At 40.7% G+C, this 15,360-nt stretch overlaps 1 protein-coding gene across 1 annotated transcript; it reads right to left on the bottom strand.

The window, feature by feature from the left end:
* Positions 1–438: 438 nt before the first annotated feature.
* LOC137938516 (receptor-like protein 49) lies at positions 439–8,744 on the bottom strand. Its single transcript, XM_068783467.1, has 5 exons — positions 8,579–8,744; positions 6,167–8,490; positions 6,025–6,102; positions 1,323–1,437; positions 439–1,148 (listed from the first exon to the last, which is right to left on the bottom strand). Exons 1-5 carry the CDS (start codon positions 8,742–8,744, stop codon positions 439–441), a joined length of 3,393 nt encoding a protein of 1,130 aa, XP_068639568.1.
* Between the last annotated feature and the right edge of the window lie 6,616 nt (positions 8,745–15,360).

Below are 15,360 nucleotides of genomic sequence, written 5' to 3'. Positions count from 1 at the left end.
TTGTGAAAGGAACAATTTTCTATTGGGCCGATCCCTTGTGATCTCCATCCCGATAATCCTTTTGGCAACCCCCAAATCTTTCATCTTAAATGCTGAACTCAATTGCTCTTTCAACCTCCTAACTTCTTTCAAGTTGGAGGATGCAATCAACATATCATCCACATAGAGCAACAAGTAGATGAACTCACCACCATTCAACTTCTTGAATTAGACACAACTATCATAATTGGAACGGTGAAAATCAATACTCACCATGAAAGAGTCGAACTTTTTGTACCATTACCGCGGTGATTGCTTAAGGTCATAAAGGGACTTCTTCAATAGACACACACGGTCCTCCTTTTCCCTCACCTTAAAATCCTCCGGTTGACTCATGTAAATTTGCTCCTCCAAATCACCATGCAAGAAAGCAGTTTTCACATCCATTTGCTCCAACTCCTAATCCTGTATTGCCACCAAAGAGAGCAAAACTCGAATGGAGGTATGTCTTACCACGGGAGAGAATACATCATTGAATTCCATGTCTTGGACTTGGCTATAGCCTTTAGCCACAAGTCTTGCCTTGTATCGGAAATCCACGGGATTTGAACCATCAATCTTCGTCTTGTACACCCACTTGCAACCCACAATCCTCTTATCACTAGGGGGCTTCACAAGAGACCAAGTCTCATTTTGTTGCAGTGATTGTAACTCTTCATTCATCGCGGCAACCCACTCGGCCGAATTCGTAGAAGAAATGGCTTCCTTGTAAGAAGATGGCTCACTATACTCCATATCTTCGGCAATTGCCAAACAATAAGCAAAATCAGAGTGTCCATACCTAGTGGGTGATCGAATTTCTCTTCTAGCGCGGTCCCTTGCCAATAAATATGGTTGTGCATCTTCTTGGCTTGCCTCATCATCATGTGATGTTGCCTCATCACCTTCTTGGACCGACACTTTGAAATCCACCTTCTTTGCAACTATCTCATTTTCCTGAATAGTCAGTTCGAGTGCAACATCTTTTGCTTTCAACATTGCCAACTCGTTGAAAATGACATCTCCAGATATGAGAAACTTAGATGATTCGTGACACCACAATCTATAACCTTTCCCATTTTTGGGATACCCAAGAAAAACACATTTCTTCGATCTTGGCTCCAACTTTCCTTCATTCACATGAGCATATGCGGGACAACCAAACACCCTCAAACTGGAATAATCGGCCGGTTTACCTGACTACACCTCCTCGGGCGTTTTGCACTCAATTGAAGTAGTAAGAGATCGATTCACCAAATGGCATGCTGTGTTGACAGCTTCCACCCAAAACTCCTTACCCATACCCGCATTGGAAAGCATACTCCTAGCTCTCTCAAGTAGTGTCCTATTCATCATCTCTGCAACACCATTTTGTTGTGGAGTGTTGACCACTATCTTGTGCCGAACAATTCCTTCGGTCTTACAAAAATTATCAAACTCCCAGTTGCAAAACTTTAAGCCATTATCGGTTCTCAACCTCTTTACTTTTTTTCCCGTTCGGTTTTCCAAAAGTGATTTCTATTCTCCGAATGTGCGGAATTCTCTTTAAAAAAATAAACCCAAACCTTCCTTGAAAAATCATCAATGAAAGTAAGCATGTAACGAGAACTATTACCTCTGGATAGTTCACGAGAAGGTCCCAAAAAATCCGAATGAATGTAGTCCAACCCTAAACCCTAAACCCTAAATGGCCGTGGAGAAGCTCAACCTCTTATGTTTGCCAAAAACACAATGCTCACAAAACCCTAAACCCTACACCATAATTCCATACCCTACACCCAAAAAACCCTAGAGCTTAAAAACACAAAACCCCCAAAATCTTAAAAACCCTAAACCATCAAACCCTAAAGCCTATCACTTACTAAACTCTAAACCCTAAACACTAATGCCAAAACTTAATACCTTAAAAGTCCTAAACCATACACCCTAATTCCAGTCCCTAAACCCAAAAAAACCCTAGATCTTAAAAACACAACCCCCAAAACCTTAAAAACCCTAATCCCTAAAATACCCTAAATCCTTAACCATAAACCCTAAACCCTAATTACAGGACCCTTAAATACCGAGCAGCAAACCCTAAAAATAATCCATACACGAATCAAGAATTTAGACTATAAACTGTAACCCTAAATCCTACAATAATGCACAAATAACCCCCAAGTAGGCACTGAAAATAAATTTAAATAAAACAAAACACTAATTTAATGAAAAAAAATTAGGGTTTAGGCATACCTTTTGAAATTTGGGGAAAACCAAAATCGAAGGGTGAAATCGATGCCGAATGGGGAAATTGATACCTAATCGAAGTAGAAATTAAGCAATCGATGCCCAAATGTCCAAAATCGAAGAAAATCGAAATGGAAATGGGGAAATCGAACGAAATTGGAAGGTATTTTCGGGGGAAAGGAGAATAGCCAGAGAGAGAAGGGAGTGGGAGGCCGAAGGGGAGAAGAGAGGGAGAAGACAGAGAAGAAAGGGAGGTCGGGAGGGATAAGAGAGAGAGAAACGAGAGAGATCGAGTCCGAGAGAAGAGAAGGAGTCATGGAGACGAGCGAGGGGGTGCAAGAGAGAGGGCGAGGCCGAGAGAAGACCGAGAGACGAAGCCAGAGACGAGAGGGAGCTGAGACGGTGGCTGGAGACGAAAATTCGATCGATTTTATGGCAGCAACGACGTCGGGGTCGCAGGGAGACGAGAGAGGGAGTACGAGAGAGAGGAAGAAAAAATGAGTAATGACAACGCGCAAGGGTGGGTGCAAGGAGAGAGAGGGGAAAAGCCAGTGTCATGCGTCCTTCAACTCAAAGAAGATCAAACAAGGTCTTATTTGAGACGAAAGAAATTAAACCGTAAAGATGAAGACCCCTTTATCCCCTACATCGAGATGAAGTTTCGTCTGTACTCCACGAACGACTTCAAGTATTAAAAGATATTATACAATTGAATATCACTCTAGTCCTTCAAGTTGACTAACGCCCCCTTCCTCCCTTCCCTTGCTACTTTCCCTCCTATTTCAACTTCGTTCCTTCTTCTTTACAGCCGAATGAGATGCCGGCAGTCTCCTCTTTTGTCCTTCACCCAAAGTGATGACGACATGATAAGTTAAAGTGACTCGACTTGACAAGTTAAAGTGACTGCGTAGTCTTAAAAGGCATCGAAAGGAAGTGACTCCATAGATTCTTCTCTCTCTCATACATCACTTCTTTATTTATTGATGCATTGAATATACTTCTTTAATTATTGACGCATTGAATACATTAAATAGGTGTCTAAATGTTGAGCCAGGGAAACAAACACAAGAACAAACGGATAATGTTATAATGGCCATAAATGGCCATAAAGAATTTTAGGGCCATAAAATCTGATTCTTTTGCAAGCCCACTCAGAGACGACGCGGGGAGACACAAGAGATTTGCATTTTTTATTTTTTATTTATTTCATGACGATAAAGACAAGAAAGACTTTATGGCGGCTATTAGTCTTGTTGATACAACGAAAAAAAGATTTTATTACAGCTATTACTTTACTTTTGTGGAAAAGAATCTTATCACTTAAAAAAATAAAAAATAGAAGGTAAGTGTTGAAGTTGAATTTCGAGACATGACTCATGGTGTATGCGAGTTGTTATAGATAAGGAATATACTGAGGAACTTAGGAATTGAATATGCTAAACCTATGAATCTCTATTGTGATACAAGGTAGCCATTGTAATTGCACAAAATCCTATTCAACATGATCGCACTAAACATGTTGAAGTTGATCGTTATTTCATCAAGGAGACCTCGATGCAAAGATTATATAATTCCCTTTTATTCAATCTGAGAGTCAGTTGGCTGATATGCTCATGAAGGCAGTATTAGGAAAGGCATTTCATAGTATAATTGATAAGTTGGGCATGACCGAAATCTATGCACCAACTTGAGGGGGAGTGTGTGCAAAGCTATAATTATAAATTTGTGATTGTGGCTAGATTGTAAGAAACATACTATTTTCGTAATTTTTTCTCCTGATTTTTGGATCTAACATTAGATTGAATGTATGTTAAATAGCCTCCACCGTTGTGGAAAAGAATGAACCATCAAAAAACATATTATTTGAAACCTCTGTTTGAAAAATTCAAAATGCTTTTTGAAGCTCCATGAGCTTGACTTGCCCAGACGACGATGAAATAATGTTGGTGAAGATGTGTGGTTAATCCTACTTCCACCAACAATGTAATGTTGGTGACATATGTGGCTGAGGGTGGTTTTTCATACTTTGTATCGTTATACGGCTGTCCATTTCTTTAAAAAAGGAAGCCGAGACTGAGATGTTGCATAAAAAAGGATTGGTGCGACAGACAAAAGTAAGCCAACTAAAGTAAATTTAAGCCAAAATTTTTTAGTTTCTCTACCAATGAAATATTATTTATGCAGGATATGGTGACTTCTATCGAAGAAAGCAAAAACTCTTTTTCTTGTAGTGTTATATTTAATTATGTAATTAATTATTTTAGGTTTTAGTTACAAAGCTTTGCTAAAAACTTGACGTGGTCAAGGTACATGGCATGGTTGAACCAGATTTAATTCACCTATCCAATCCCGATTTTATAATAAAATATTTAACAACATCTCATGGGCCAATCGGTTAGTCTAATCCCGATTTTATAATAAAATATTTAATAACATCTCATGAGGCAATTGGCTAGTCTGATCCAGATTTATAATAGAGCATTCAACATCTTTCTTTTAACTAATTATTGATTTTCATGACTGGCATGGACTATGTGGCCACAATCTCGTTTTATAATCACCTATATTTTAACTATACAAGTTCAATCTTTCTTCCATGGAATATCACCATACACTCTCTTGGGTGTTGTATCTTTACTTTATTTGGTATACCTTCTTCCCTTAGGCTCCATTGGAAATAAACTCACTTTTGGGTTGCTCAATTCTTTACTATTAGAAGAACAACGATATTTATAGTTATCATTGTCAGAGTGGTTTCGTCCACTCTTGTAGGCAGTAACTTTCCTCACCTAACAGATCGGTTTGTTGGGTTGTATTGGCTAGTCGCTGTTATGGTATCAGAGCAGGGCACGCCCCCGCTTTCAAATCCCGTGAGAAGCAGTAGAGAATGGGCGGGGTGGGTGTCAGAGTGGTTCCGTACACTCTTGTAGGCAGTAGCTTTCCGCACCTAACAGATCGGTCTGCTGGGTTGTATTGGCTAGCCGCTGTCATGGTATTAGAGCTGGGCACGCCACGTCCTACGTTCGAATCTCGTGAGAGGCGATCAGAATGGGCGAGGTGGGTGTCAGAGTGGTTCCGCCCACTCTTGTAGGCGGTAGTTTTCCTCACCTAACAGATCGGTCTTTTGGGTGTATTGGATAGCCGTTGTCATGGTATCAGAGCTAGGCACGCCACATCCCGTGTTCGAATCCCATGAGAGGCGGTAGAGAATGGGCAGGGTGGGTGTCAAAGTGGTTCCGTCCACTCTTGTAGGCGGTAGCTTTCCGCACCTAACAGATCGGTCTTTTGGTATATTTGCTAGCCGTTGTCATGGTATCAGAGTTGGGCACGCCACATCCTACATTCGAATCCCATGAGAGGCGGTAGAGAATGGGCGGGGTGGATGTCAGAGTGGTTTTGTCCACTCTTATAGGCGGTAGCTTTCCGCACCTAACAGATTGGTCTTTTGGTTGTATTGGCTAGCCGCTATCAGTTATTATTTCAATACCAAAGACGACATACATTATTACATTTTATCACTGTATACAAAAAACAAAAAAATGTCACTGTATTTTGAAAAACCCTACTACATTATAATGAGAAAGATATTATTGAATGACATTTGCATTTGAAAAAGGATGAGTTACAATGAAAAGAAAAAAAACCATATCCTATGAACAATTTTTGAGCTTTGACAATATTATGTTTATTTCCAACAAAATTAATCTTACAAACTATTTAAAAAGAAAAAATACATAATTCTCCAAAACTTTTTGAATAGTAAATTCCAAACACACTTACAAAGCCAATGCCAACATAGGTCCATCTCATTTCAGACCCATCTGACAATATTCCAACAAAACCAACCTTGCAAACCATCTACAAATCGAAAATATATAATTCTCCAAGACCTTTTGAATAGTAAAATTCCAAACACACTTACCAAGCCAAATGCAAATCCAGGAGCAATGCCAGCATAGATCCATCTCATTTCAGACTCGTCTTCAAATTCTTCATCACCAAGAGGTTGGACCGGAATTTGATCTCTCCCATCACTTTTACATTCTTTTCTCAATGGATATCCACAAAGACCTTCATTACCCACATAAATCGATTCATCATTGAGGGTATCAAGTTGATTACCAGATGGAATTATTCCAAACAAATTGTTGTATGAGAGGTTGAGATGATTCAAAAATGTCAAACTAGCAATAGCTAGAGGAATCGACCCAGAAAGATGGTTTCTTGACAAATCCAGATTTATTAATCGATGCAACTTCCCAATGCTCTCTGGGATCTTCCCGAAAAATTGATTCCCCGACAAATTCAAAGCAATCAAACCAATAAGGTATCCCACTTCTTCTAGGATTGTTCCTGACAAATTGTTGTTTGAGAGATCTAAAGTAATAACCAAAAAAAGAGTGGTAGTGAATTCATACACGATCCCATTGTACGTCACATCAACCTTTTCTTGGTAATAGTTTCCCCCATGGGTAAGTATATTGTTTGTAACAAGATTGATTCTCATTGCTGTTAAATTTGTTATACCTCTAGGAATGGCTCCCGTCAGACGATTATGTGACACATCAAGGACTTGCAAATAACCCAAATTCCATAGTGTCGGGATAGTTCCAATAAACATGTTGGACCTCAGTTGGAGTATTCGAAGGCTAGACAACCTTACTCCAATCCAACTTGGAAGGCTTCCACTAAATTCATTCCCACTAAGGTCAAGAATTTGCAAATCAGTACAATTTTTCAAAAATGAAGGAAACTCTCCCGATAATTTATTCTTCTCAAGGTGCAAACTTTGTATATTCACAAACTGAACGGAAGACCATGGAATATTGCCAGATAAATGGTTTGCCTTCAAATCAAGCACCTCGAGAGATCCACAGTTTGCCAAGGTTGGGGGCACGCCTCCAGTGAGATTGTTATGGGAAAGATTAAGGATTTCTAATCCCTTCATCTTACCAAACAAAGAAGGAATGATACCAGAAAATTGATTGTATGAGATATCAAAAAACCTGAAGGAGCTTGTGAGAAAAGGTACAAGACCTGTGAACTTGTTATGGCTTAGATCAATATACACATCTGTATAATTGGCAAGTGTAATGTTCGGAAGTGAACCTGAAATATTATTCATACTGAGGTTCAAATATTGAAGCTTAGAAGTGATGTTCCAAAGCCATGATGGTATGCTATCCACGGATGTGTGGGAGAGATCTAGGTATTTGAGTTGTTTTTGAGTTTGAAGCCAAAGAGGAAATTGTGGGCCAAGACGACAAGATCCAAGATCGAGGTATCCAACTTGAAACAGAGGAACCCAATCTATAGGAAGACGAAACTCTAGGGAATTTAGTGACAGTTCTAGGGAGATTAGTTTGCTCAGATTTTGAAAATGCTTTTCAAGTACAAAACCTTGGAACATACTATTTCTAATTGTAAGATGGCGAAGAGACGAGAGTTCTCCTAAGCACGTAGGAACATGTCCCGAAAATCTACTATCCGTGATGGATAGGTTGGTTAAATTTGTTAAGGAGCATAACCAATTAAGCTTAGACGGAATCGAATCATCAAAACCAGTTAAGGACAGAAATTCTAGGTTGTGTAGGTTTCCCATTTGGCTTAGAAAGCCCTTCATGGTTCGATTCCCTCTCTCGACTCCCAAGTTAAGACTAGTAAGAGTGGTCATATTACCAATAGACTTTGAGATTTCTCCGTATAGTTGAACCCCTGCTAGATCCATCACCTTAATATTCTTCCAACTACCACCGAATAGATTTGAGCAATTTACTCTGACGTCTTCGTTAAAAGACAAATATAACTCCTCCAAGTGAGGCAAAGCTGTAAACTCTGAAGAAATTTCGCCATAGAAGTCATTAACACGGAGGTCAATTGACACAAGTGAGGTAATATTTGCAAGATGGAAAGGAAATTTTCCGCTGAATCCTGCAGATGACAAGTCCAAATACCTCAACTCCTTGAAGGAACCAAAAAAATCCGGAATTTTAACTCCATAGAAAGAGTTCCCACTCAAGCCAAGGTGTCGGAGATGTTTTAGTTGCAGCAACGCTGCATCGATCTGGCCACTGTATCCACCGGGAAAAAGACTAAGTTGGATCACGTACCCTGTTTCACTGTCGCATGTAACACTATCCCATTTGCAGCAATCTGGAGAGTTATCCCAGGAGGTAAGAAGATTGGATGGATCGATGAGCTTGATTCTGAATTTGGTAAGAGCCTCTCTCTCCACATCGAAGCAACCTACTTACGAAGAACTGATCCCCTTGCATAAGATACCCAGCAAGAGAAACCCAACAATTGAAGCCGCCCTCATCTCTTCGACACTAACTCCCTTCCCCTGCTGCTTCATTCTCCCCTTTCATCTGTTTATAGTTTGTACAGAGGAGGTTCTGTTTCAGAAAACGAGGTTCAGCCGTGTTGCAGGCTCTGCTGTCTCCTCCTTCCTCCTTTACCCAAAGGGTTGACGACTTGAACTTCTTTAATTCTGGACGCATTGAATACATCAAATAGGTGTCCAAATGGTAAGCAAGAGAAACACAAGAGATTTGCTTTTACTTATTTTTTATTTATTTCATGACGATGATGATAAGAAAGAATCTGGCGAGAGTTGTTGATGGAAAGACTCGTCTCTCTCGATTTTGCTTTTTGAGAGTTCTCTTTAAAGAAAAACCGAGGTTCATCCGAATCAGATTTCAGTGGTAGAGACTTGTGTTACACACTCTCTGCTGTCTCCTCCTTTCTCCTTCACCCAAAGCCATGACGACTTACTAAGTAGGTGTCCAAATGGTAAGCGAGGGACACAGAGAGATTTGCGTTTTTTATTTTTTATTTATTTCGTGAGGACGATGACAAGAAAGACTCGTGTATTTCGATTTTGCTTTATGGCCTAATGTCTCTCTCCAATATTTGTGATCAATCTAGAGCCAATCTTGGTTCCTCGTTCAGGGCCACTGAGATCTCTGCTTCATCAACCAAACAGGGGTCAAATTATTTTTATTCAACAATCGGATTTCTACAGTAGAGAACGTCTCTGCTGTCTCCTTCACCCAAAAGCGATGACGACTTTGACAAGTTAAAGGCTGAATACTCTTCAAAGGAAGCCACTGCATGTAGTTGACAGAACCGTCTGGTGGTAAGCGAGGGTAGTTTCCCTCTCTCTTCAAAGGAAGCCACTGCATGTAGTTGACAGAACCGTCTGGTGGTAAGCGAGGGTAGTTCCCTCTCTCTTCAAAGGAAGCCACTGCATGTAGTTGACAGAACCGTCTGGAGGTAAGCGAGGGTCGTTCCCTCTCTCTTCAAAGGAAGCCACTGCATGTAGTTGACAGAACCGTCTGGTGGTAAGCGAGGGTAGTTCCCTCTCTCTTCAAAGGAAGCCACTGCATGTAGTTGACAGAACCGTCTGGTGGTAAGCGAGGGCAGTTCCCTCTCTCTTCAAAGGAAGCCACTGCATGTAGTTGACAGAACCCTCTCTCTTCTCTCTGTCATGCTTCACTTCTTTAATTCATGACGATGATGATAAGAAAGAATCTGACATCTATTAATCTCGATTTTGCGTTAAGAGACTTTATGGGCGGATTATAAAGTCTCAATGCCTTGAGAATGTCCCTTTTAACTCATCTTTCTGTTTTCTTCAATTGGATTCAATTCTACTTCTTCTTTAGGTGTGGACTGATGAGAAAAAGTTGACGGATAATCCTTGGACTCCATCCCACATCCAGGCACTGAATTAAGCTTCCCATGATCAACTTCAGCATATAACTGGTTGTCTTCTTTGTCAACATTCCTGGGGCCGAATGTAGATTGGTCATAGCAGAGAACCTTTGGAAACTCTAGAAATGTGGTGATAATTTGTTGAATGAGAGCAGGATCCTCTGAGAACTTTACAGAGACAATTATAATCAGATAAGACCATTTACAAGACTCAAAAAATGACACTCATTAAAGATCACATATCCATCTAGATGGGGTCTATATAGTCTTCTCACCAGTTCAGTCACACCAAGCTCCAGAACACCAGCCATAAGAGGAAATAATAGAAAAGTGCAAGTAAATGTGCAGATGTTAAGCTGAACAAACACTACTCACATTATATAACTCACCTCTAACTACTATGCACCAACACCGAACCAGCGTCAGTGATTAAAGACAGAAACCGAAGAACACAAAAGGAAAAAAAAGGACTATTGTACATTTTAAGGATTGCATACCCCTGCTGTCCGGCAGAAATCAACCAGTGTTAGGATTTTTTGGGTTGAGAATCTCTGGATTGAGAAGAGGACGAAAGGGAGAAAGGAGAAGACGAGAGCGACGACATGATTTCCCCAAAATTTCTTGATTCATTTACTGTTCCCTAACTTAGGGTTACATAAGATGAATGTATAAAATTACATGGGCCCACTGGGCCCCACACAACAATTTGGTCAAACATAACAATCTCCACTTTGAACCAAATTGCATCTAAAACAAACATAACCTAAACAAAAACAAACATAAAGATACACTAGCAACATGCTAGAAACAAACCGGCACCAAACTTGAACAAAACTTAAATTTTGCAATTGGAAGAGGTTTTGTGAGCATATCGGGTGGATTTGACTCGGTACCAATCTTCTTCACGACAACCTTACCATCTGAGATCACATCTCGAACAAAATGATACCGAATATCAATGTGCTTCGTCTTCCCATGATACATGCGGTCCTTTGTCAAATGAATGACGTTTTGGTTGTCACAATGCACTGTAATAGGACCTTCGATAGAAGACATCTCACCAACAAATGCCTTGAGCCAAATAGCTTCCTTGATAGCCTCTGTGATTGCCATGTATTCGGCCTCGGTACTTGAGAGTGCAACGGTGGCTTGAAGTGTAGACTTCTAACTTATTACACAATCTCCAAAAGTAAAAATATATCCTGTTAAGGAACGCCTCTTGTCTAAATCACCTGCAAAATCCGCATCCACAAAACCCATTAGTGCCTTGTTACCATTTCCAAATTCCAAACGAGCATCAATCGTACGTTTCAAATAGCGAAAAATCCACTTCACTGCTGCCCTGTGCCCTTTTCCAGGACAAGAGAGATATCTACTTACCACACTAACAGCTTGAGCAATGTCGGGTCAAGTACACACCATCAAGTACATGAGACTCCTGCCCGCACTCGAATATAGAACCTTCTCTTTATATTTCTTCTCATCATCGGATTGTGGGCTTAAATCAGCTGAAAGTTTGAAATACACCGCAAGTGGAGTTGAAACAACCTTAGCTTTCTCCATGCCAAGTCCGGCAAAACTCTTTTGTGAAAGGAACAATTTTCTACTGGGCCGATCCCTTGTGATCTCCATCCCGAGAATCCTTTTGGCAGCCCCCAAATCTTTCATCTCAAATGCTGAACTCAATTGCTCTTTCAACCTCCTAACTTCTTTCAAGTTGGAGGATGCAATCAACATGTCATCTACATAGAGCAACAAGTAGATGAACTCACCATCATTCAACTTCTTGAAATAGACACAACTATCATAATTGGAACGGTGAAAATCAATACTCACCATGAATGAGTCGAACTTCTTGTACCATTGCCGCGGTGATTGCTTAAGGCCATAAAGGAACTTCTTCAATAGACACACACGGTCCTCCTTTCCCGCCACCTTAAAACCCTCTGGTTGACTCATGTAAATTTGCTTCTCTAAATCACCATGCAAGAAAGCAGTTTTCACATCCATTTGCTCCAACTCCAAATCCTGCATTGCCACCAAAGATAGCAAAACTCGAATGGAGGTATGTCTTACCACGGGAGAGAATACATCATTGAAGTCCACGCCTTGGACTTGGCTATAACCTTTAGCCACAAGCCTTGCCTTGTATCGAAAATCCACGGGATTTGAACCATCAATCTTCCTCTTGTACACCCACATGCAACCCACAATCCTCTTATCACTAGGAGGCTTCACAAGAGACCAAGTCTCATTTTGTTGCAGTGATTGTAACTCTTCATTCATCGCGGCGACCCACTCGGCCGAATTTGTAGAAGAAATGGCTTCCTTGTAAGAAGATGGTTCACTATACTCCACATCTCCGACAACTGCCAAACAATAAGCAAAATCAGAGTGTCCATACCTAGTGGGTGTTCGAATTTCTCTTCTAGCTAGGTCCCTTGCCAATAAATATGGTTGTGCATCTTCTTGGCCTGCATCATCATCATGTGACGTTGCCTCATCACCTTCTTGGACCGACACTTTGAACTCCACCTTCTTTGCAACTGTCTCATTTTCCTGAATAGTCGGCTCGAGTGCAACATCTTTGGCTTTCAACATTGCCAACTCGTTGAAAATGACATCTCTAGATATGAGAAACTTGGATGATTCGGGACACCACAATCTATACCCCTTCACATTTTCAGGATACCCAAGAAAAATACATTTCTTCGATCTAGGCTCCAAATTTCCTTCATTCACATGAGTATATGCAGGACAACCAAATACCCTCAAACTGGAATAATCGGCTGGCTTACCCGACCACACCTCCTTGGGCGTTTTGCACTCAATTGAAGTGGTAAGAGATCAATTCACCAAATGGTATGCTGTGTTGACAGCTTCCGCCCAAAACTCCTTACCCATACCCTCATTGGAAAGCATACTCCTAGCTCTCTCAAGTAGTGTCCTATTCATCATCTATGCAACACCATTTTGTTGTGGAGTATTGACCATTGTCTTGTGCCGAACAATTCCTTCGGTCTTGCAAAAATTATCAAACTCCCGGTTGCAAAACTCTAAGCCATTATCGGTTCTCAACCTCTTTACTTTCTTTCTCGTTTGGTTTTCCAAAAGTGATTTCTATTCTCCGAATGTGCGGAACACTTCACTTTTCTCTTTCAAAAAATAGACGCAAACCTTCATTGAAAAATCATCAATGAAAGTAAGCATGTAACGAGAACCATTACCTCTGGATGGTTCACGAGAAGGTCCCCAAAGATCCGAATGAATATAGTCCAATGTTCCCTTGGTCGAATGAATGTAGTCCAACCCTAAACCCTAAACCCTAAATGGCCGTGGAGAAGGCCAACCTCTTATGCTTGCCAAAAACACAATGCTCACAAAACCCTAAACCCTACACCATAATTCCAAACCCTAAACCCAAAAAACCCTAGAGCTTAAAAACACAAAACCCCCAAAACCTTAAAAACCCTAATCCCTAAAATACCCTAAATCCTTAACCATAAACCCTAAACCCTAATTACAGGACCCTTAAATACCGAGCAGTAAACCCTAAAAATAATCCATTCACGAATCAAGAATTTAGACTATAAACCGTAACCCTAAACCCACAATAATGCACAAATAACCCCCAATTAGGCACTGAAAATAAATTTAAATCAAATAAAACACTAATTTAATGAAAATAATTAGGGTTTAGGCATACCTTCTAAAATTTGGGGAAAACTGAAGCCAAAGGGTGAAATCGATGCCTAATTGAAGTAGAAATTAAGCAATCGATGCCCAAATGTCCAAAATCGAAGAAAATCGAAGAAAATCGAAATGGAAATGGGGGAAATTGAACGAAATCGGAAGGTATTTTCGGGGGAAAGGAGAATAGCCAGAGTGAGAAGGGAGTGGGAGGCCAAAGGGGAGAAGAGAGGGAGAAGACAGAGAAGAAAGGGAGGTCGGCCAAAGGGGAGAAGAGAGGGAGAAGACAGAGAAGAAAGGGAGGTCGGCCAAAGGGGAGAAGAGAGGGAGAAGACAGAGAAGAAAGGGAGGTCGGGAGGGATAAGAGAGAGAGAAACGAGAGAGAGCGAGTCCGAGAGAAGAGAGGGAGTCACGGAGACGAGTGAGGGGGTGCGAGAGAGAGGGCGAGGCTGAGAGAAGACCGAGAGACAAGGCCGGAGACGAGAGGGAGCTGAGACGGTGGCCGGATACGAAAATACAATCAATTTTATGGCAGCAACGACGTTGGGGGCGCAGGGAGACGAGAGAGAGGAAGAAAAAACGAGTAATGACGACGAGCGAGAGTGGGTGCTAGGAGAGAGGGGGAAAAGCCAGTGTCATGCGTCCTTCAACTCAAAGAAGATCAAACAAGGTCTTCTTTAAGATAAAAAAAAATTAAACCGTGGAGATGAAGGACCCCTTCATCGAGATGAAACTTTGTCTGCACCCCACTAACGACTTTAAGTATTAAAAGACATTATACAATTGAATATACTCTTGTCCATCAAGATAACCCCCCCCCCCCCCCCCCCCCCCCCCCCCCCCCCCCCCGGCGCCGTAAGTCCCTTTCCCTGCGACTTCGTTCTCCTTTCGTCTCTTTACAGCCGAATGAGATAGCCTACTGTCTCTTCCTTTGTCCTTCACCCAACTTGACAAGTTAAAGTGACTGCATAGTCTTGAAAGGCACAGAAAGGAAGTGACTCCATAGATTCTTCTCTCTCTCGTACATCACTTCTTTAATTATTGATGCATTGAATATACTTCTTTAATTATTGACGCATTGAATACATTAAATAGGTGCCTAAATGGTAAGCCAGGGAAACAAACACAAGAACAAATGGATAATGTTATAATGGCCATAAAGAATTTTCAGGCCATAAAATCTGATTCAGAGACGACGCGGGGAGTACAAAGACTCAAAATCCCTCTCTTCTCTCTCATGCTTCACTTTCTTTAATTCTAGACGCGTTGAATATATTAAATAGGTGTCCAAATGGTAAGCAAGGGAAACACAAGAGATTTGCATTTTTTATTTTTGTATTTATTTCATAACGATAATGACAAGAAAGACTTTATGGCGGCTATTAGTCTTCTTGATACATAGAAAAAAGATTTTATGGAATATACGAGTTGTTATAGATAAAGAATATACATAGGGACTTAGGAATTGAATACGCTAAACCTATGAATCTCTATTATGATAACAAGGTAGCCATCGTAATTACACAAAATCTTGTTCAACATGATCGCACTAAACATGTTGAAGTTGATCGTTATTTCGTCAGGGAGAACCTCGATGCAAAGATTATACAATTCCCTTTTATTCAATCTGAGAGTCAGCTGGCTAATATGCTCACGAAGTCAGTATTAGAGAAGACATTTCATAATATAATTGACAAGTTGGGCATGATC

The sequence above is a fragment of the Aristolochia californica genome, unplaced genomic scaffold, assembly GCF_029961685.1.
Source record: "Aristolochia californica isolate CCGP_79_NKW_82.1479 unplaced genomic scaffold, dmAriCali1.0.hap1 SCAF_8, whole genome shotgun sequence".
Classification (NCBI taxonomy): Eukaryota; Viridiplantae; Streptophyta; class Magnoliopsida; order Piperales; family Aristolochiaceae; genus Aristolochia; species Aristolochia californica.
Note: the sequence above shows the minus strand (reverse complement) of the source record. Positions and strands in the feature narration are given on the sequence as shown.

What these genes read in the sequence shown, in the direction of transcription:
- LOC137938516 (XM_068783467.1), bottom strand. Translation starts at nt 8,744, where the DNA reads ATGCGTCCAGAATTAAAGAAGTTCAAGTCGTCAACCCTTTGGGTAAAG. An exon ending in TGAAGCAGCAGGGGAAGGGA is followed by an intron (nt 8,491 to 8,578) that starts GTTAGTGTCGAA and finishes CTTCGTAAGTAG; the next exon opens with GTTGCTTCGATGTGGAGAGA. An exon ending in CCTATGTTGGCATTGGCTTT is followed by an intron (nt 1,438 to 6,024) that starts GTAAGTGTGTTT and finishes AATTTTTGTAAG; the next exon opens with ACCGAAGGAATTGTTCGGCA.